Source organism: Emydura macquarii, unplaced genomic scaffold, assembly GCF_026122565.2.
Source record: "Emydura macquarii macquarii isolate MOO-44397 ecotype Brisbane River unplaced genomic scaffold, CSIRO-AGI_Emac_v2 contig_2199, whole genome shotgun sequence".
NCBI classification, from domain to species: domain Eukaryota; kingdom Metazoa; phylum Chordata; order Testudines; family Chelidae; genus Emydura; species Emydura macquarii.
In genome coordinates this window covers 447,908-471,761 of record NW_027132336.1, presented here as the reverse complement: position 1 = coordinate 471,761, position 23,854 = coordinate 447,908, and the positions used below count along the sequence as shown (strand labels likewise).

Here is a 23,854-nt window from a genome sequence, read left to right as displayed (position 1 = left end):
CTCTACTCTGTGCTGATTAGGCTTCAACTGGAGTATTGTGTCTAGTTCTGGGCAGCACATTTCAGGAAAGATGTGGACAAATTGGAGAAAGTCCAGAGAAGAGCAACAAAAATGCTTAAAGGTCTAGAAAACATAACCTATGAGGGAAGAGTGAAAAAATTGGGTTTCTTTACTCTGGAGGAGAGACAACTGAGAGGGGACATAACAGTTTTCACGTATATAAAAGGTTGTTACAAGGAGGAGGGAGAAAAATTGTTCTCCTTAACCTCTGAGGATAGGACAAGAAGCAATGGGCTTAAATTACAGCAAGGGCCATTTATGTTGGACGTTAGGAAAATCTTCCTAGCTGTCAGGGTAGTCAAGCACTGGAATAAATTGCCTAAGGAGGTTGTGGAATCTCCATCACTGGAGATTTTTAAGGGTAGGTTAGACAAACACCTGTCAGCGATGGACTAGATAATACTTAGTCCTGCCATAAGTGCAGGGGACCCTTCCAGTCCTATGAGTCTATGAGTCCCTCTAACTTCTTGCTGTCTGTTTCTTCAACACTTTTGTTTTAGCTTAATTACATTGTAAAAATGGCTGCATACCTTATTAAATTTGAGTCCAATCCTTCTCCCTACAAAATCAGCATGTGTTTTGCAATTGACTCCATTGGGAGCAAATTGGACCTTTTACTTTTAAATTATGTTAAATTGAAACCTGGGGGGAAATGTCTTCATTTGGAGTCTGACTTTGCAAACCTATACTCCCTTGAGTAGTTCCTGCTTGAAGTCAATGGGATTATTCAGGAAAGTAAGAACTAGTTGCATGAGTAAGGATTTGCAGGATCAAACTGTAGGTTTGAGGATATTTAAATAAACATATAGAGTAGATATATACTGGATCCTATTTCTACATTTCCTATTATTATAAATATGAACAAGCAGTAGCTGCTTTCCCTTACAATCCTGTCCTATAAATAAGCTCGTTTGTAGCAATTGGACCGTTCAAGACCTTCAGTGCTCTCAATACAACAGCACTCTTTCTGTGGGCCTTAGAAACTCAAGAGAAGTATGAGGACATTCTAAGCCTCATAGCTTCTCCTGGTATGTTGGTTCCTCACATCATCATTGGACCAAGGGACACTCAGATATTTGAAAGTGCATGTTCTCCTGCAAAGGTTCTTATGTACATTCTAAGGTCTATAAGAAGATTGCTCTGTACCTGGGAGCGTGTCAGGCTTAAAAGACAGGGCTATATAGGGAGATCCTGGCAGGACGCCTGCTGCTCCTCTTCAGCTCCCTACAGCTGATCTTGCAGTCAGCAATGGGGAGAAAACTAACCTCACTCCTCCTAAGGTAGGGAGGCTTCTCAGAGTTTAGGCTCAGCAGGGCCTCAGGAACAGCTACAGCAAGGAGCAACCTGCATACTTCAGGAGCTTTGCAAGTATGGTAAGTCAGTGAGTAGGTCTGGGGTTCGTGAATGAGTTTATTGTAGGAAAAGTGTGTGGAGTGGGTGTGCAAGCATGCAAGACAAGTCATTACAGAATCAAACAGCATTTCCTCAGAGCTATCACTCTGTAGAGCTGATACCTTTCATAGGGAAATAAAAGGAGAGGAGGAAGGATGAGGAGGATTAAGCATGACCCATGCAACCCCACAAAGAACTGTAATTCAGAGATGGCATGGAGAGGGGAATGGGGATGCAAAGATTCAAGATCTTACTAACCAATACTTAAACTTCTTAAAAACCTAAGAAATTTCCAGGCAAAACACCTTCATTAAACTGGAGTTAAAATTGAAAGTCTATAGTGGAGACTACAGTGTCAAAATCCTTACAAGTATATTGTAGCTGTCAAAACAGAAAGCCAGAAAAATCTGAGGTAAGATGAAAGTTAAAAGGAATACAAACATAATGGAAATAGACAAATCAAACCCTAACACTATCAACTTAGTTATTCCAATCTACACCTTTTCTTTATACCTACTTTTTATGTGTAATTTTTTGATCAAAGACTTTACCTAGGAATTTAGCTAATTAAATATTCTCCTATTCACTTATATTTGCTTTCAATTATTTGCTACACAAATTCTGCAGTTAACAGATCCTCCTCTCTCTTATATTTACATCCGTGAAGCTGCATTGAGTTTGATGGACTTACTCCTGTTTTACACTACTGTCACTAAGAGGAGACTCGGACACCAAACTCTGAAGTACATTCAAAACTATTTTAAAATTCTAAATGTATAAACCCTCTGACAAGGAGAAGAGAATCCAGGACACCATGGATAGCATACAGCCACCCCATCCTTTTCAGATTCACAGATTCATAATTTCTGAGGCCAGGCAGGGCCATTCATCTGGTCTGAACTACTGTTCATCAAAAGCCATAGATTTTCGCCCCGTGATTCCTGCATCTAGCCCAACAACTTGTCACTGATCTAAAGCATCACTTTTAGAAAGTAATCTTTTGCCTAGAAAAATCCAAATGAAAATGTAGTGGACCTTATTTTCCTCTCAAAAATAAATCCACTGAAATCAATGGAGTTATACTGGTATGATTAAAATAAGAAGAAAGTCAGGGCCAGCAGATTTCATTAGACTTTGAAGAACACCATTGAAAAACACTACCCTGTCTCCCTGATGTGGAAGAGGTTTATTAGAATAATGGGAGATAAACAGACAGACACAGAGGTGAGTTGAAAGTGCACGTGCTCCTGCACAAAAGAAAAGGAATAGCAAAAGTTAAAAAATGTTCATATCTTAGGCTAGCTGGCTGATACTGACAGCATATATCTTCATCTAGCCTAGGAGTTAAAATTTAGCCTTCAGATGAAGACACACGTCACAGTTTCAACTGCATGAGGCTACAATGGAATTTTTGAAAATAGCTGTAGATATCCACTTTTCAAAAAAAAAATGCTTTTATTTTTCCCTTGTAGCCCCATTCAGAAACACTGGCAGGTACTCAACTGCCATTTCTGTTTTTTAATATTCAGAATTAAAACGGGAATAAAATTACCCTAACTGATATTCTATTGATTCATCACTTAAGAACTATTAAGAGTTCCTGCATACGATGACAAATGAAGTAAGGAAGAATCCAGGCAGAAATTCTGGGAAACAAACACTGTAGAAAAACCAGCCAAGCAAAAGTGTTATGAAAAGAGAAACAAAGCAGACAGTATCTTGGCTCACCAATTGTGGAAGAGAACAAGACTAATTATTTACAGATATAAGAATAAGCCAAGGGAAGGTTACAGGTTTTCATGAGCTAAGGAGTTTCATAAACCCTGTCCTCAGTTGCTCAATCTATAATGGACAAGAGATCAACAGGTTTCTGGAATCTACTTCAATACTCCCTCCTGGACCCCAAATAGATCTAGCATCTCTTCTACATCAAATCCTGCAACATCCACGCCACATAGAAAACTCTAAATGCAGAAGGGCCACTGCAGTTCCACTGTATGGAACTTGGGGGAAGCAGTCACGGAGAGGCCAAGAAAAGGAGAGGATATGTAGGAGGATTCCAAAATTTTTATATACTGCGTAGCAGCGCTCCATGGTTGATCTATCCAAAGTAATGCATGGCCAGTTTGTCCATTTTTATTCAGATACATTACTCAAAACTCTCACTTGGGAGACAGAGGGTAACTGCACCAGTTCTCTGCTCCTCGGGTGGGAGGAATAGTCTATCCCTCATCAGTCCATACAGATCTCCATTAAAAGAGCTGTTTGTTACTTCAGTTTGAGCATTTATGCAGGGGACCAGCATATAGTCCTAAATCTTAAAAGCAAAGTACAGGTTGCAAGGGAAGATCACAATTAGAGACAGACCATCTGCCAAATCTCAGCTCCAAACACCCTGAGCCAGATCCTCCTCATTTGATGTAAATCAGTGTGGCTCTGTTGAAGTCAACATTCTATTTCAATGGACATCAGTTGCTTTACATCAGCTGAGATGCAGGCACTTTATGTGAATCCAAATTTCATCTCTCAGAACAGCAGGAAACAAACCTGCAAATGTGAACTTGGAGGTCCAAAAGCTGGAGCCAAGTGTAAATGTTACCAAATATTGGGGTGTTCAGAATTAATATTTAGATTCAGCACATTATAGACTACACACCCAGCATATTGTGTTCAAGACCAAGCATTAGATTACCCAGGGAGATACTGACAGAGTTGGAGAGGGTTCAGACAAGGGTAACAAATACTAGTTGGAGGCTGCAGGGATTGATTTATGAGGACAGATTAAAAGAACTAAGTGCACATACCATAAATAAGAGACAATCAAGCACCAGAGAGCATAAAAATATTGTACAAATATGATTAAAGTATAAACACCAAGGTCAGAAAGGAATTATTTAGTGTAGTGCAAAGAGATCAAACTAAAAGCAATGAGATGAAATTAAAATGGGGGGACAATGTGAATATTAGAAAAAACATCAAACAATGGAATCATCTCCCAAGAGAAGCAGAGGAAACTACACTGTTAGAGATTTTAAAATTGGCATGGATAAAACATAAGGAAATCTCTCGTAGGGAACAATCCTTTTTTCCTAATTACTACACTGGGCAGCCATATAAACAAAAAAACTACATTAAAAGATTATTATTAAGGTTGCAAAGTCAAGCACTCAAAAGTTGCCTGTGCAACCTTACTGCAGCCCCTTGTGTATAAGCATTATGATGGTCTTTAAATTATATGATCACATACTGTTTTTCCCACTGCACCCCCTGGTTTCTTCAGTGCACATGATGGGCCTATGTAGCAATGAATCAGGATTTTACGGGAAGGAAGCTGTTGTCTGTGAGATGCCTGTTGATTCTGTTGTAGAACTTAGAAGGTGAGTTGTGAATGAATCAGAAGATTGCAGGAAAAGATAGGAAGGCCTCACAGGTAAGGCAGTTGAAAGCTGCCCTGGGAAATTGGAGTCTATCCCTCTCTCTGCCACAAGCTTCCTACAGAATGCTATGTAAATCACTTAATCCAAACTTTACTGAGATGGGAAAAGATGGCATCCCAGCAGAAATTATTAAGTATCAGGACCCAGCACAACCTATCGTCTGGTTTCCCAGGGGTACCAGACCTTGGAGTCATCAACCATCTCCCCAGGGTAAACAGCAAGGGGAACCCCAACAGCTCCTTGGCATCCCAGGCAACTCTGGCAACTCCTCAGAACTGCAGCAGTCAGGCTTGGGCCCCAGTAACAGGGGAGAGACGTTCTCCTCCTCCGACAGCAAAAGCCCAACTGAGCTAGAAGACTCACCTTTTATATTTGCCCTTCCTGTCCCACCCCTCTGCTTCCCGTGGGGCAGGCCTGGGCATCCTGGCTCCACCCACCAGGCAGTGGGCGAGAGTTCCTCCCTGTTCTTCTCCAAGGAAGGCCACGCCCCCTCACTACACAGGTCAATCATTTTGCTTCAACAAAATTTAAATATTTTATTTCAGTTTCAACTATTTTTCATTTTATTTTACAATATAAAATAAGAACATTAAATTAAAATTCATTTTGAAATGTAAAATGAGAATGTTACATTCTGAAAAGATCAAAATGAAATGTTTTTACCTTTATTGAAATGCTTTTTTCAATTTTTATTTCAAAACAAATTTTCATCGAAGGTGACATTTCCATGAAACGTTTCACTTTTGACAAATCAGCATTTTCTGATAGAAAAAACTTCATCAGAAAATTTCTGTCCAGCTCTAGTTGGAAACTTTAGATCCACTACAGTCCTCTGCCACTTGAGTTAATGCAGTAACAGGTAGCAATAGTAGATTGTCATCCTCTGTGTGAACCTGCACCAGCAGGGGGTGAGAGAGACAATTTGCGAGTGAGTTTCACACCTATATGTTGACAGCAGAGGAACGGTAAGACTCAGGATCCTTGGGTTCCATTCTAGGCACTGGTGAAGGGTGTGCTTTAGTGGGAACAGACTCATTGCCTTCAAGCTTGACCCCTTCTGCCCCATCCCCTCTAACCTGTCACTGTCAGAGTGTTGTCTCTTCCCCACGCCTGCTCCTTATTCCAGTCTTATCCTCTTTCCCTACCCGTCCCAATCTTTATTCTTGAGGCTTCTCTTCTCAGTTTTAGTCTCTCTGCCAAGCCAGTCCAAGTCTTCCCCCCCTGCTCTCTGTCCAAGTCCTAATTTCTCCCACCACAACATTCCCAGTTTCTCCCCATCCCCGCAAACCCAGTCCCAGTCTCTTTGCCTGGCCAATTCCAGTTCTCCCCCCAACCCTCTGTCTCTTCTTCCCCAAAATGTTGTTTATTCCCACACTAGTTCCTAGTTCCAGTCTCTAATCCAATTTCAATGTTTCTCCCCCACCCCCAGTAAACTAGCTCCTAGTCTCCCACCCCAAAGCCCAGTTCCAGTCTCCCTTTGACTCCTAATCCCCGTCTTCTTGCCCAACCAGTTGCAGCTTCCCTTCTCCCCTCTAGCTCACAGTGAGAGCTTCCTTGCCCAACCAACATTGTCCTTACCACAGGGTTTGCCCCCATTTGACAGAAAAAAGAGGTGGGGATGTTTGGGAGGGAGGCACTGAATCAGAAGGGAAGCCAGTGACTGAATATGTGCAAAGGCAAAGGGTTCAGACAGGAATTGAAAAACATTATGGAAATGGTTCAAACTAACCTCACTGATAGCCAGGCCACTCAAAAGACACAATATGATAAAAGGCTTGTGAATGCTCTTTCGAGGTGGGCGATTTGGTGCTAATGCTACTCCCTGTAAAAAGTGCAAAAAATGGATGGGAGGGACCTCGAGAGGTTGTGGGGAGAAAAATGAAGTCATGTACAGTGTAAAAAGACCCAGCAGTAAAATTGCCCCACAGACGCATGTGAATAGGCTTAAAGCCCATCGTAACAGAGAAGCCATTGTGAATATGATTTGTTGTGATGAAGGGCAGTCTGAGACCTCACACCTCATTGACCTGGGGCTGAATGTCAGGATGATTCATCACCTGAAAGCACTGAGACATGCAAAAGAGCTACCACAGACAGACAGGGCAGAGTGTGTGGCTGTGTTGCAAAGCTACAAGCGGGTATTTCCTAACATGTCAGGGATGACTCATAAAATGACAGAATTAACACTATGTGACCCCAGCCAGCACCTGGCAGGCCATCCCAAATCATTGCAAAATGTTTGTGAAGAAATAGAGTGTACGCTGGCTGTAGGAATCATTAAAGAGTCTGACCATTCTTGGACCCCACCTGCAGAGCTGGGTCCTAAGAAGGTAAAGACTATAAAATGTTGTGTTGACTATAGAAAACGTAATGCTGTCACAGTTCCTGTTGCTCATCCCGTGCCCAGAATTGATGACACATTAGATACTTTGAACAACCCAAAATATCTTAACACACTCATCCTGGTGAAAAGTTACCGACAGATTCCTTTGGACATTGAGGCACAGAAGAAATCTGTTTTTATTACTGATACGGGACTTCATGAGTTCAAAAGGCTATCTTTTGGTTTAATTAATGTAGGAGCCACTTTCCAGAACTTATCAACCAAGCATTAAGCAGATGACAAGAATACACACGAGCATATACAGATGATATAATGATATTCAGCAGCTCTTGGTCAGATCACAAGAGACAAGCACTCGACCAGTGGCTGCTCAACGCTTATGCCCACAGACGCAATCACTCCTGTGCCTGCTTGTTCCTTGCTCCTCTGCTCAGTTTCTGATTCCTGGTGCAGCTTCGATCCTTGGCTCTGACCCCTAGTTCCTGACTCCAGGTTCCAACAACTAGGCATGACTGCCTTCGTCCCAGTCCAAGACACAGAGGATTGGGGTGCACTGCCAGAGCTGGAGGTGCAGGGGGTTATGGTGCACTAGAAGAGCTGTGGGCACAGGGTGGTTGGAATACACTGGTAGAGCTAGTGTGTCAGGAAGGTCGGGCTGCAATGTGGTTGGGAGTGTGCTGACAGAGCTGGAATTGCAGGGTGGCTGGGTTGCAGGAAGGTTCAGGAGCACTGGCAAAGCTGGGATGCAGAGGAGTTGGGATCCACTGGCAGAGATGTGGAGTGCAGGGGAGTTGGGGCACACTGTCAGATCTGGGAGATGCCATGTCTCCCTCCCTAAGTTCCCAACCTCTCTTACCTCCCTACCATCTATCACCATTTATCCCCCTCCCCATAAACCGCTCCCATAACTATAGCCCAATACCCATCTCCCCTATTCCCTCACTTGTCCATCCCCTAACACTTCTCCTCTCTCAAGAAGCATTCACACGTCTAATTTTTCCCCCAAAGAATTTGATTAAATTCCCCCCAAAATGAAATTGCCATCCATGATTCACAAATGGCAGCAATCTCCAGCCACTCCGAGAGTCAAAAAACCCTATTTTCTTAGTCTGTGGGTTGTGCTTAATTTATACTTAGAAATTTTAAATGAAGGGTGAGTTCACAGCCATCAAAAGGTCTGAGATTCATCCAGTCATTAGTACTTCTCAGTGTAATAGTACAAGGCAGCAGAAGGAAACTGGTATTTTTGAGAAGGGCCTGTAACTTGAGAACCCCTTGGTCAAATGACCCTCATTTTGGATCACTAATGCTACCCCACATCCCTATGAGACACACCACATTTCAAAGAAGTCCAATTATTAACCAGTCATATTTTAGAGCACTGACAAGAGTCAAGCTTAAAGCATGTAAAATGGCAGGAATAGAAACGCCCTAGCTGTTTTTCTGTAGTGATGCATGCACAGTGTAAAAGTGTACATTTTCTTAAATACTGTTCTCAATTTGGATTCCCCAAAGATTGAGCGGGTGCCATGCACTGCCTTGAATAAAACAACAGACTGAGACTATTCTGACCCGCAACACATCCATAGTTTGATCTCTAGCTCTGTGCAAAACAAAAAGAAAAAAAACCCACCCACCTAGAAACTGTTTTAAAAATACCTTTTATTTCCAGGGCTTATATCTCCGGAATATCTAACTCTCAACAAACTGGGTTGTCCAAGAAGGTCCATCAGTCTGTTCCAGGACCACAAGACAGTGCAGATGTTCTCCAGTGGTGACTTCTGATGCATTTGAAATCTCAAATGGAGTGAAGCAAGGCTGCATACTTGCTCCAGTGCTGTTCAACTTGTTTTTTTGCCTGTGTCCTCAGCCATGCCACAAGGGACTTGGTCAGGGGATATACAGTCACTACTGACTCAGTGGTTCTTCTCTTTGATCTTCAAAGACTTAACGCTAAAACCAAGGTGCTGGAGAGACTTCTCGTCAGGGCACTTTTTGAGGATGACAACACCCTGATGGCCCATAGACCTAACTACCTTCAGGTCATCGATAGATTTTTCTGAAGCATCCCAGCTTTTTGGCCTCACGAACAGTCTCGGTAAGACAGAGGTCTTGTTCCAATCAGCACCTCATTCCAATGCCTCAGCACCAGTCATCTCCATCTGTTACCTAGACTCCACGGTTCCTAGACCCAGCAACTGTAAGTTGATATCAGGAAATAAACCAAAGGAAATACAGTACCTCTGCTCGCTACATGGCTAGCACGGACAAGTCAAAACCAAATGCTCTTAACTCAAAGCTTTACTTTATTGGTCTCCAGCAAATCCCATTGGAATTACCTTTACTGGAAGTCTCCACTTATTAGTCTTAAGCACATGAAATGAGGAAGGCCAAAGCGCAATTGGAGTTGCAGCTAGCAAGGGACGTGAAGGGGAACAAAAAGGGTTTCTACAGGCATGTTGCCAACAAGAGGAAGATTCGGGAAAGTGTAGGCCCCTTAAAGAAAGAGGGAGGCGACCTAGTGACGGAGGATGTGGAGAAGGCTGAGGTACTCAATGCCTTTTTTGCCTCTGTCTTCACAGACAAGATCAGCTCCCAGACTGCTGTACTGGGTGGCACAGAATGGGAAGGAGGCAAACATCCCGCAGTGCTGAAGGAACAGGTTCAAGGCTATTTAGAAGGATTGGACATTCACAAGTCCATGGGGCCGGATGCAATGCACCCGAGGGTGCTGAGGGAGTTGGCTGAGGTGATTTCAGAGCCATTGGCTATTATCTTTGAAAGCTCGTGGCAACAGGGGAGGTCCCTGAGGACTGGAAAAAAGCAAATATAGTGCCCATCTTCAAAAAGGGAGGAAAGAGGATCCGGGGAACTACAGACCGGTCAGCCTCACCTCAATCCCTGGAAAGATCATGGAGCAGGTCCTTAAGGAATCCATTTTAAGGCACTTGGAAGAGAGGAAGGTGATCAGGAACAGTCAACACGGATTCACCAAGGGAAAGTCATGCCTGACCAACCTGATTGCTTTCTATGATGAGGTGACTGGCTCTGTGGATGTGGGGAAGGCGGTGGATGTGATATACCTTGACTTTAGCAAAGCTTTTGATACGGTTTCTCACAGTATTCTTATCAGCAAGTTAAAGAAGTATGGGTTGGATGAATGGACTATAAAATGGATAGTGAACTGGCTAGAGCATAGGGCTCAACGAGTAGTGATCAATGGCTCCATGTCTAGCTGGCAACCGGTCACAAGCGGAGTTCCCCAGGGGTCGGTCCTGGGGCCGGTTTTGTTCAACATCTTTATTAATGATCTGGAGGATGGGGTAGATTGCACCCTCAGCAAGTTTGCGGACGACACTAAGCTGGGGGGAGTGGTAGATACCCTGCAAGGTAGGGATAGGATACAGAGTGACCTAAACAAACTGGAGGATTGGGCCAAAAGAAATCTAATGAGGTTCAACAAAGAAAAGTGCAGAGTCCTCCACTTAGGAAGAAAGAATCCCATGCACAGCTATAGACTGGGGACCGACGAGCTGGGCAGCAGCTCTGCAGAAAAGGACCTGGGGGTAACAGTGGATAAAAAGCTGGATATGAGTCAGCAGTGTGCCCTGGTTGTCAAGAAGGCTAATGGCATATTGGGCTGCATTAGTAGGAGCATTGCCAGCAGGTCACGGGAAGTGATTATTCCCCTCTATTCGGCATTGGTGAGGCCGCATTTAGAATATTGTGTCCAGTTTTGGGCCCCCCAATACAAAAAGGATGTGGACAAGTTGGAGAGAGTCCAGCGGAGGGCAACAAAAATGATTAGGGGCTGGAGCACAGGACTTATGAGGAGAGGCTGAGGGAACTGGGCTTGTTTAGTCTGCAAAAGAGAAGAGTGAGGGGGGATTTGATAGCGGCCTTTAACTACCTGAAAGGGGGTTCTAGGGAGGATGGGGCTAGGCTGTTCTCGGTGGTGGCAGATGACAGAACAAGGAGCAACGGTCTCAAGTTGCAGGGAGGGAGGTCTAGGTTGGACATTAGGAAAAAGTTTTTTACTAGGAGGGTGGTGAAGCACTGGAATGGGTTACCTAGGGAGGTGGTGGAATCTCCATCCTTAGAGGTTTTTAAGCTGCGGCTTGACAAAGCCCTGGTTGGGATGATATAGCAGAGGTTAGTCCTGCTTTGAGCAGGGGGTTGGACTAGATGACCTCCTGAGGTCCCTTCCAACTCTAATATTCTATGATTCTATGATTCTATGATTCATACAAATACAATAGGTGGTTAGAGTACCCCTAAAGTTGATAGGTACCCCAAAAGTCTGAGGCAGTCTTGGGTGAATCAATGGCAGATTTCTAGATGGCCAGTCCCTCTGCCTGGAGATCTCATCAATGTGTCCACAAAGCAATCCACCTGACTCAAACTCACTACCTCCCTCTCAAAAGTTAGAGACATGTCAATCAAAAGAATTGCTGACCAAACAAATCAATCACTGGGCAGAAGCGGGAGTTAGAGAAGTCACTAAAAAGATCATTAAGCAAGCAGTCTTAAGCTATAAGTCTTGCAATAATTTCCCCATTGCTGCAGACTTAAAATATATCCAGACTTCCTGTTTTTCAGACATTCAGCCCAGCATAGAGAGAGAGAAAGCAAGTCCATGTGTTCACTGTCTGACAACCCCCCTCCCAGTTTGCCTAGTTATGCCAAGTTCCTGCAAAGGCCTGAAAAGGGCTAAAAGCAGCAAACGGAATAGTTGATAGTCTATCCCAATAATTGTCAGTAGCATGGAGACCTAGCTGGACTCTTTATAGATGGCACATTAAACAGTTTGAGCAATTCCACATGCTCTCCCTTTGCTCAGTAATAAGCATTTGCTGGCAGGACAGAGTGACCAGTATTAAGATCGTTGAGAGAGCAAACATAACAGAAATGAGGAAATGCTACTGAGAGCACAACTTAGGTGGGCTCAACATATAATCAGAATGGAAGACCGCCTCCAAAATAGATCCTTTAGGGGGAGCTGAGGGAGGGCAAAAGAAAGAAGGTCATTCATGTAAATGCTTCCAAGATAACTTGAAGAGCAGTCTCCAGTGGGCTGGCATCAATCTCAAAGAACCCGAGCAAATGGTTCAGAACAGGATTCACTGGTGGACCCAGTTCCCATGCAACAGGTTCGAGTGGGATCAACAAAATCATCTCCAGGCTGCCTGTGAAATGCGCAACAGAGCTGTATCATCAGACATCAGGGATACAGATTTTCCATGCCCTCAGTGTGGCCGACTCTGTGCATCAGGTTTCAGACTTCAGAGTCATATGCGTAGCCATAGATGAGACTTGTGACAATATCGTCATCAGCATCAACGATGGGCTACTACTAGGAAGCTTTGACATGACAAACTGAGAGGCAAACTGGTGTGACTACTAAGTGACACCTAAATTGTCAGATGTGTAAAAAGAGTCCTTGACTTTTTAATATAAACAGAAATACTCCAGTTATCAGTCTCAATGAAGTGGATCCTTCATTAAAAGTTGAGCATTTTACATAAAGTAATAAAATCCTTTGCTAAATCAGAATAAGGGCATTTTACTGTTTTATAGAAAATGCTCAACTGTTAATAAAGGATCCATTTCAGTGAGTCTATATAGCTGTTGCATAAGGAACCAGTTGCTGAAAAATATCATGGGTTTCCTGGGACACAATTCTCTGAGTAAAAGGGATATAAACTTCCTGAAAATATACATCAAGGTAATCCTCTTAAATCTGCTTTCTCAAGCAAATAGACAAACCATTTAATATGCCAATTGCCAATATGCCAATAGCCAATATGCTAATATAAGGGATCCCTGAATATATATATATATGTCCCTTTTAAATGCACACTGGGTAGTGGACATGTGTAAGTATACAGGTACATGAATGTGTATCATTTAAAAAACACCGATCAAACACTAAGTGTTGGACATAAAATCACAAATGCCAGACAATGTTAAGACCACCTCGTTAATGTTAAAGTGTATATCACAGCTCAGATTTTATTCTAATTTCTGTAGTGCTGTAGATAAACACACATTGCTTTACAGTAAATGAAATACACACATCTCCTTTCTGTCCGTCCACACTGATAAAACTCTCATCCATGCCTTCATCATCTTCCATCTTAATTACCATAGCTGCCTCCTCGCTGGCCTTCTTGGCACCTCCATCACTCCATTTTCTGTCCCCCCTTTCATTCCACACAAATGCAGCTGGTAAGATCCTCTTCCTTGCCTGTCATTCTAATCATCTCACCCCACTCTTCAAATCTCTCCCCTGATCTCCCCTTCTCGTCAGCACCAAGTTCCAGGTCCTGCATACCTCAGCCACTCTCTACGTATCCACTTCTTGTTGTGTCCCATCTGCTCTGCCAACAATGCTGGCATTGATGCCCCATTTGTCACACAACCATCTTTGCACATTTTTCTGTAGCATGCCCATTTTGGGGGGCAGATCTATGGCCCCTTTGCCCTTCCGGGGGGCATTACTGAGATATGGTATTTGGTCCATAATTTCTAAGGTCCAGATTCTGTGGTCTTTATTTGAACAAGCCTCCCATTAACTTTTATGGGAGTCTTGCTCAAGTGACGACTGCAGAATTTAGCCCTAAAATTCTACAACCATACTAATCTGTAGTTTCATTTGTGTGTGCAAGACAAAAATAACCCAGTGCACATGGCCATTTATGCAACCGTAAAACAAACAAGGCAAATACAACACCACTGGCTTTCCCTTTCGAATGAAGAAATTTGGCTTGATTTCGGAACCCATTCCCACTGATGTAACTGTATTGACTTCAGTGGAATTACTCCTGATTTATATGGAGTGACTGAGGATAGAATCAGTCAAGCCCACAGAACGCATTTTGTTACTCCATCGGGCACTTATATTTCATTTCATTCAAACTTAATTCATTTCCAATGAATGGTGTATATTTTTAATTGAATACATCCTTCAGAAATCATTTCTGTTGACTTTAAACTGACGGCAGCAGATTTTTTAATTAAAACATTTTTTTTCTATCTTGTGTCCAAACTTTCCTCTAAGGCTCCACTGGGAGGCCTGTTTTATTTAAAGCTAGAGTCTGCCACCTTGTGGACGAAGATTTCATAGGCCAGTGATGCCATATATTATATACTGCATTCCTAAAAATCAGAAAAATAAAGTTACTAGATTGAATTTATCAGAAAAATGTATTCACTGGTAAATCAGGAATAACTTCACTGAAGAGAACAAAGTTTACACTGATACAAAGCAAAAGGTTAAGGGTTGACTGGATCACAGTTTGTAAGTACCTACATGGGGAACAAAAATTTAATAGTGGCCTCTTCAGTCTAGCAGACAAATGTATAACAGAATCCAATGACTGGAAGTCAAAACTAGACAATTTTTGAATGGGTGGAAGACACAATTTTTTTTTAAAAGGGTCATGGTGGATTCTTCATTACTGGCAATTTTAAAATCAAGATTGGATGTTTTTCTAAAACATGCTCTAGTTCAACAGAAATTAATTCAAGGAAGTCCTATGGCCTGTGTTATACAGGAGGTCAGACTAGATAATCACAATGATCTCTTCTGACCTTAGAATCTATGAAAATTGATGTAAATAAAAAAATGCTTAGGTCATATATCTGTAAAGTCTCTATCAACATTTTACATACACCAGCACAAAAGGAATTGGACATCCCAGAACTGGTCATTAGCCCACCCCTGGGCAGTGAACAAGGGAAAAGAACATAATGCAGTTGATCAATTGAACAATATGATATTATGCAGGAAGGAAAATAATTTCCCATCCCCAGTTAGAAATTAGCTCACTCTCTGAAGCACAAGGACTGCTGTCAGATGTCATTTTTAACATAGCTATTCCAGCTTCTTTATGTAAGTATTTGATAAAGAACAGAAAATGCTAAAGGTTTCTGTTTGTTTGTTTTAACAAACAAAGCAAATACTCCTGATGTAATCTTTTACTCTGTGAACAAGACTCACCATCCCAGAGCAGCCCCCTCTCAGCAATATCCAGCGCTGTGGTCATCACCTCATCACTTGCATCTCATCACTTTTCCCAAAACAAGCTTCTCCCTACTCCCACTGTAGAGGTGATTTGCTATTCAATCTCTTCCAGGGTAACAGAGTGCCTTAGTCTATGTCCGAAAACAACATTAAAACAAAAAGAATCTTCAGCCCCACTGGGCTCAACCTTCAGACCCCTTCCTGACAGGCAGGCCCCCAGTGGCAATAACCTGTTTCACTGTCTAACCATCAGCTCCTGGCTCCAATCACCTGGGTCAGGCCTGCCCTCCTATAAGGCCCCTGACAGGTGATAACCCTCAGCTCCTTCCCAACTTGAGCCCAACTTCTTGCCTCACATCAGAGCTGTTAACACCACAACCACTGAATTTTCCTCCTTTAAAGTCTTACACCCTACAGAGGTATAGCAGGATGGGGCTAATCGAACTGGGCTGACTGGCCCTTTAAAGGGCAGGCCGTCCTGCTATGCCATATTCTAAATGACAAACTCTGGCGTGTGAAAATGTTTATAAGTGAGGGGTCTCAAAAACATGCTCAGTTGTATCTCTGCTAGGGATCCCAAGGAGATCTCAGGTTGTGTTTAGGTGGAGATATACATCCATGGAAAGCTGTGTGATTAGCTCTGAGCTTCAGCAGTAGTTATAGAAGCAATGGATGAAGAGATACCTACGTTCCTTCTAACTGTGTCCTTGTTAAAATAGAATAGTGGCTTCTGCCCCTCTTCACAACTTGGGCTGGATTTTAGGACCACCGAATCTTCATAGTCTTAGAGCCTATGGCTCCTCCTACTGCTCACCCTCAAAACCTCCTTGCAGAGACCTCTCCTTGGCTTTCCTGGCAAGAAGCTCTCCTAGTATCACAAGTGTTTATTGGTGTGGATTATAATGCAAGACATCCAGATTCATAGATACACTAAAATCCTTGCTGCTCTGCCAGTTTGCTTCACCGAAGTGGAAGAAAGGCTCCTCTGTTAGCTACCTACAACTAGCCATTTATGTGACAGTAGCTAACTCTACAATACACAATAGAAAATTTCTTTTTAAGAGGAAATTACAGATTTGAGGCCCACTTACTCCTATTGAAGCATCACATTAACTCCAGTGAGGCACCTCACGACTAAGGGTTGCAAGACTGAGCACCTAACAAGCTCGTAGGATATTATATTCTGTGCCATAGTAAGGCAGCGGGTTCAAACAAAATAGTTTTAATTGCATTTAAGTTCCAGAAGCAAGATCCCTGAACACTGCTGTCACCGTGTTAAAAGCAATAAAACATTCTGTCCTTATCCTTCAGACCACACCATTCCCTCCCCCTAAATTTTTACATTCACATTTAGGCATCTTAGAAAATATCATTGTTGCCGTTCTTGAGAAAGATTTTTGATATCAAGCAGGTTGAGAAGCAGCTTTGATGCCTAAATGCCATTCACTCATGTCTACCATAAGCATGAATCTTTCTTTGAAATCGGATGCGTATGACTCATTTTCAACCTGCCGCTGCACAAAAATAACCACAGCAGGCCCATGCCATCAGAGCTGTTAGAGAACTCAGGTGCTACCTAACCTGCTGATGACTGATCACATTTCTTGTGCTTTTCAACTGGCTTCAGGGAAATGCACAAGATATTCAGTGAGCTGTGCTCTGCATAAGCATACTCTCGCTTCATAAGGATGAATTAATGTAGGGGACTGAAATGCCATATGAGGAGGACTCTGCAATGCTGGGATAGCAGCAGGAAGCAGCGATGCAAAGAGGAAGATGGGTCTTTACAGCAAAATTGACTTGCATATGAGGAAGAATATTTTCTCTTCCTGGAATATGAATGTGATGATAGACTCTCTCTTCTTCCAGTTGCTATAATTCTATCTATTCTGAAAGACAAATTGGAACAGAAAATTGACTTCTGCTGTGGCTGTGAGAAATTTACAAGAAGCAAAGTAATGAGCAGAAAAGCAATGCCTCCTGCAATCTTCCTGATTCTGGAGAGATCATAATTAGATACTTTTGCTGAAGTTCTCCAAGTCTGCAGGTTCCGACACCCAGTTGTGAAGTAGGGTACATTAACTACCAGATCGTTGTATCACTAGGTTAATAATTTGAATCTGGAAACTTATTATATATCTGGGGAATATTACCTTCCTAATGACCTGTGGCAAGACCCTCAACTTCTCATAATCTAGGAAGATTTCAAGGCTAATTGTTCAGTACAGGTATTCACAGTTCTTAGGCTATATTAAAGAATGTAGCAGCGTCATATCTTCTGAGCAGCAGATTTTTCATGATCCTAAAAACGTAAATGAATAGTGAATCAAACCTTATTTTATCTGGGGTAAAATTTTCAAAAGCACCCCAGTGGTTTAGGAACCTAAGTTCCATTTTCAAACAGGACTTCAGCACTTACAAACCCAAGTCTCATTGAAAGTCAATGGGATTTAAGGAGCTCAAGTGATTAAGGGCCAGATTTTTAAAAGTATTTAGGTGCATTAAAATACAGATTGGCACCTAGCAGGAGTTTCAAAAGCACATAGGCTCTAATTAATAGATTCTATTTTAATGGTGTTGACCACATTAAATGCAAAAAGGGTCATGATTATCTAGTGAATATTAGCACTCTACAATGCTTTATTGCCACACTGCATTGCATATTTATATTTATCACATTCTAAGATACGTCTGAGCTTTCACAAACAGGAACTTAAACAATACAGAAAACTACTTTTAATAAGATTGTGGATGGGTTTTTTTAGTTAGTTAGTTCATTCATAGGCTGAATTCTGCCCTCAAATGTACATGTCCAATTCTGCTAAAGACAACGTGTTTGCACACGTGTCAACAAAAGTGAAATCTGGCCCACTCTTGTCAAGACAGGGACATTAGCCTGTGACACTGAGGTCCCATATACATTAAGTACAATATATAATATCAAGGAACATTCTGTATTGTCTGACAAAACCAAAATGATATTTCTTTAGCCCCCTGGTAGGTTGTCACATGACTTTTTTCACAGGTACCCAAGCTGCACTCTTATAATACCAATCAGGTGCCAGGTTTATTCTCCGAACGTTAAGCTCTGTTGCAAAGGTTCTTGCCTTTTGATAGAAGAAAAGAGACATCTCCCGATCCATAAGGAAATTATGGTAGATTATTGCAAGTCTTGTGTAAATCTTCAATTGAGCCTTTTTGTTGCCCAGGTCCATGGCAGCTGCAAGTGCCAGATGATAATATCCTGCTGCATCAAAAGGATCCTGAAATGAGAGATATATACATTATATTAAGAAGTATACAAACATGGCTTCTGAGCAGTAGTTTATTACATACAAAAGCAAGAGATAATTTGGGTCCCAATCCTAAATACTGTAGTCAGGCAAAATTCAGGATTAAACACTTATAGCCAAATTTTCTAAGGTATTTAGACCCCCTAAAGATGCAGATAGGTGCCTAATGAGATTTTTAAAACATGTAAACAGGTTAAGCATCAAAGTCCCACTCTAGCCCTTAGATAGCTATCAACCATTCTCTTCTCTCCATATTTTTGAGATATTGTTATATGGTCCCTTTTTTTTTCCTAATGCTTTCTCAGATATTTTACCTACCATATCTATAGACTATTCTACACAATATCACTTAATTCCAACATACCAGTATTACTCTTTTCTCTGTCTGATGTATGTAGTTGGGGTTTTTTTAATTCTATTTTATGAATGTGAATGTAGTGTTTGTGAATAGTGCTGGACTGACAGCTGTGAAGACTGCAAACTTTGTTTATCCAGAGAATAGATAGTAGTGGAACTACCTTCCCCATACTGCACCATGACCGTGCCTCTGCCCTGAACAAGAGGGACCACCCTCTGGGAAGGAGATGTCAGTTCAGTTTCCATGCTTATCTAGATGATCATAATAGTCCCTTCTGACTTTAAAGTCTATAAGTCTGAGTCTATGGTCCTTGGCTTTTCTTCCAAGAGCACCAATAGGCATGACAGTTCATAAACTGTCTCTCACCTGTCCTTGAGAAATTTGGGATGAATTTATACCAGGGACTAGAAAGCTCTATATTTCATTAAGAATACATTGAGCTATCCAATCCCCATAGCTCTGAGTTATTCCACTCAAAATACATGGATAACAGGATAAGCCAGGTGAAATGTTTGGTCTGACATATTCGATGATGCAAACATACTTTCCACAGTAGTTCTTTTAGTACCAAATTCCATCCCTTATTCAATGCTGCCCCTCACACCTCCCTGTAAACATCCACAAAACTAATTCATTATCTTCCTTCAAACCTTCCTCAAAATTATCTTTTTCAACGATGCCTACAAAAAACTAGAAAATAATTAGACAACAGTCTATTGTGCTGACTGATATTATCCCATTGTGTCCTTGCATTCTCCCATCTGTCTGTCTCTCTCTACCCATTTGTTGTCTTTTGTCTCACTCTTATATTGGAAGATGTTTGGGGCAGGAGCTGTGTTTTTATTCTGTGTTTGTATAGGGCCTAGCATAATGGGGTCCATGTCCATAACGACGGCTCCTAGGCGCTACAGCAATAAATAAATAAATAAATAAATATTTCTCACCTTTAAGTCATAGAATATAATGTCTCCTAGGATCAGATACACTTTCACGTAATACATTGATTCCTCATCAAATTCCAGAGGAGAGGAGCAAAGGGACAACGCTTTTAGGTAAAAGTGTTCAGCAAGTTCACACTGACCCAGGCGATGATGGATAGCAGCCAGCCTGTGATATGCTATTCGTTCGTTTAGCTGATTTCCTAATGAGATAACACGTGAATCAGGATACAAGCTAAGAGACAAGAAGAAGAAGATGCATTCTCTCACACTGGGATATGTGAGATGTCTTACTTTAAGTCTTACAGCTATTCTACTTTTCATTTTATTTAGTTTTGGTAATTGAATTTTATTCAATATAAAATCACTGAGCCAGACTAGACCTCAGGCCAAATACTGCAGTTCTGATTTCGATGGGAGTTTTGTCTAAGTAAGAATTGCTGAATCTAAGTAGTTAAAAGGCAATCACACTGCAGTCTAAGTATATGAAAATAGAAATAATACATGCAATTGCTCTCTTTCCTCCTTTCCAGCCTATGGAAGATATTTATTGATTAGTTTTTAGGTTTATGGTTAAATATTTGGGTGTGAGAATGGGTGTGACATATGTCTTTGTGAGGAAGCTAGTTTCCTTGGTACTGGTTGGATTATCTAATGTTTTATGGTTGATGGAACTTTACCTCACATCAAAGGAGATACTCTCTGTTAGTAGGATCTCAGGTCTTGACTACACTCTTATCACTAGATGTGACAGAAACTGCCTTAATTTCAATGACATTTTTACATTAAAAATTTTCATCAAAGCCCCCTCCAAAAATGCTGATCAAAGACTTTGTCAAAATTTTCTGTTCTTTCAACCAGCTCTAGAGCTGGTCAATGATGTTTAACAATAGAAAAATGTTAACAATATTTATCAAAATTTTGGGAAAAAAGTGACAAATTATGAAGGATACGCACAAATTCTTTATTGATTTTTTTTATCATCTCTATTCACCACTGAGGAAAGGAAGGAGTCCTTGGAGTCATGGATAGTGCCCCAGACTGCTCTTTATTGCCACTTGTAATTCATTAATTAATTAATATTAATCACTTCTTATGTGAAAGGAGGAGAGGAAGGATGATCCAGTGGTTGGGGCATTAGCCTGGGACTTGGCAGACCTCGGTTCTAACCCTGCTTTACCACAAATGTCCTGTGGTACCATGGGCAAGTCATTTAGTCTCTTTGTGCCTCAGTTCTCCATCTGTAAAATGGGGATAATAGCACTGTGATCCTGGCAGACCATATCTTTGTCACTGGCTTAGTGAAATCTAATCATAGAACACACTACCAGTTTGGGGTGCCTGCCCTGTTTTCTGACAATCTGCCCAGAGGTAGGCACCTACAGTTGTGAGCCACTCCCGACAGTGTGACAAGCACTTCCCTACTTCATAGGTGTCTGTTAAGTATAAATACATTAAAGATTGTGAGATGCTCAGGTAATGGGGAACAAGGGCCCTGAAAATTCACAAGGAGAAATTAATTAGAACACAGGAATCTGGCAGATTCAGGTACACCATATGAACTATCTATCAAGTCTCATTATGTATTGAGATATAAATATGTAAGATAGTTACAACAGATCAAACTCTTTTGTTTCTGGTCTTGTTGGCTTATTGGTCTGAGCAGCCTATAAATCTGTCAGAGTTTTGTCTAAAGTAAGATGATAATTCCTCACAGGAAGAGGTGCTGTGTTCGGGATTTTAACTTGTACACTTGCAATTTACAATATTCACTGTCCCGAATCACCTACATTAATTTATGATATTTAGAGCTTTTATTTCTTTTTATAAATCATTATGGATTAATGAGCTAGAGGAGAAAGAAGAAGAAACATTTTGGGGTGGTATGAAGGCAGGCTAATAAAAGTGCATAGCTACAGCAAAGAGACAGCAGTATGTGTGGCTGCATAAATAAGGGAAAGAAATAATGGATCTTTTTATGGCATTCAAGGAATAAAAAGCCTTTTCTTGAATATTACGTACAGGTTTGGTCAGCTAGCTCAAAAAGGTGTTGCCCGGATTTTAGAAATGGAAGCACAGCTGATTTGTGCTATGGAAAGTGCATTTTATGAGAAAGGATTTAAACAAGCTTAGCCTGGAAAAAGTTGTTTGAGAGGTGATTATGGTTATTAAGTGATTCAGGTACACAATGAGAACCATATCTTATGTCTCATTATGTGAACAGACTGCTCCATATTTTTTAGTCATGGAAGGTGCAACATGTCAGACCAAGTCTCCATTCCTCACATTTCTCACGTACAGTAAGTGAGACCTGGAGAGTGTTAATGCTTACAATTGCTAGATTTCTGATGGATTCATCTGGAAATTGCTCCCTGAAACATGTAATATCAGATCCTACTTACAGTTCTGTAAGCTAATTAGAAAAATGTTAAGTAGACCATTACTGGACTAAATGAAATTAGGAAACAAAACAAAAAACTAATAGAACTCAAGACACCTGTTCCAGCAAGAGGGCATCCAAAAACATCAGTGAAAATAGTATTTGCTTCCTAACACACAAAACCTTGGCAAAAGCATCATGGAATTCAAAGGAGGAAGTGACAACTCTTTTCTAGAATTCTGTCAATTAGAACAGAAGTCTGTCAGTCAGTAGTCTGTGAATATTAGCTTTACCTAAATTCACACTGAGTGTGAGGGATACTTGTGCATATTCCAGACTGTCCTCATAATCCTGTAGATTTAACAGCAATTGTACTAGTTTGTTGCATAATCGGAGTTCTGCCCTTTTGTTTCCAGTCTTAACAGCAAGTGGAAGAGCCCTGTCCTGAAATAAGCACAGGCATAAAAAGATCAGTTTGGTTATTGCTGAAGCCAGAAAACATGTGTACTCATAACAGCTATGGCTCATATTCCTCTCATGTAAAGTAAATTCTGTGCTTTGCTTTATGCATATATGACCAAATCCTGATTTTATCAAGGTCAATGGTTGCTTTGCAATTTACTTCAATGAAACCAAGGATTTGCGAGAATTCAGAGTAGTAATATATAACAGATTGTAAGCTCTTTGGGGCAGGAACGGTCTGTTTGTTCTGTGTTTGTACAGCACCTAGCACAATGGCGTCCATGACTGGGGCTGCTATGTGCCACCACAATACAAATAATAAGTAGCAATAACAACATATCACTAACCCTGTAGAAAGACACTGCTTTTTCCCTCTCCCAGGCACCATTGAAAAATATGTCTCCTGCAGCTTCAAACAATTCCATTCCTAAGTTTGGATCCCCTGTACAAAGAGCAGCATCTTGAGCAACCTAGCAAGAAAAATGCACATACTGTTATGAAGTCATTTTTACTCATTCCAAACTGAAAGCCCATTGTATACAGGTTTTGGTACCTGCTGTACAGAACTTTAAGCATTAGAGACAGCAATGTCTTCTTACGTCATCTTGTCTATGTCTTTGTCACCTTAGGGCCAATATATTTTTTAGTGCTGTAACATACATACTTAATAGCTACAATATATGGACTTTAACAGCGAATATAGAGAGAAACAGCAGTTGAAAATTAGATATTTAAAAGAATGAGGGTTTATAGCACAGGTTTAAGTCTGTGGGCCAAATTCTCTAATTATGTACATGGATGAGGTTTCTTTAAAGTCAACAAAGAATTTGTCCATCTATCCAGCTGCTACAAAATGAATTTATGCCAGTTCAGACACAGTGAAATGTCAGGACACACACAATAAAATGAAGGAATGCTGTCATGTAAAGCATATTCAGTTATTGATCCCAAAGGATTTAATTTACAAGAAGTAGTAGGAAGAAGTGTGCATGAAGAAAATTAAGTATTCCTACTGTATCAATATTACAACCATGTGTATTGCAGTAGTACAGCAGAACCTTGTTAATTCATTAACTGGCCATTGCAGTGCAATGATTTTTGTAAATGACTAAATTGTGTGAAGAGGCAAGTAAGAGAACCCACACCAAAGAGAGACTGCATCAC

At 41.2% G+C, this 23,854-nt stretch overlaps 1 protein-coding gene across 6 annotated transcripts in view; it reads right to left on the bottom strand.

The window, feature by feature from the left end:
• Positions 1 to 5,456: 5,456 nt before the first annotated feature.
• SH3TC1 (SH3 domain and tetratricopeptide repeats 1) overlaps positions 5,457 to 23,854 on the bottom strand; it is a 54,429-nt gene continuing 36,031 nt past the window's right edge. For 2 of the 6 annotated variants that reach the window (XM_067558868.1, XM_067558869.1), the window contains 4 exons: positions 23,038 to 23,160; positions 22,522 to 22,672; positions 19,855 to 20,051; positions 15,894 to 18,522 (listed from right to left, as the gene is read on the bottom strand). In XM_067558868.1, the coding sequence (XP_067414969.1) occupies positions 18,265 to 18,522; positions 19,855 to 20,051; positions 22,522 to 22,672; positions 23,038 to 23,160 (729 nt within the window). In that variant the 3' untranslated portion in view covers positions 15,894 to 18,264. Of the gene's footprint in view, positions 9,432 to 15,893; positions 18,523 to 19,854; positions 20,084 to 22,521; positions 22,673 to 23,037; positions 23,161 to 23,854 lie in introns of those variants that run through there. The other 4 variants (XM_067558870.1, XM_067558871.1, XM_067558872.1 and 1 more) reach the window with 4 other exon arrangements.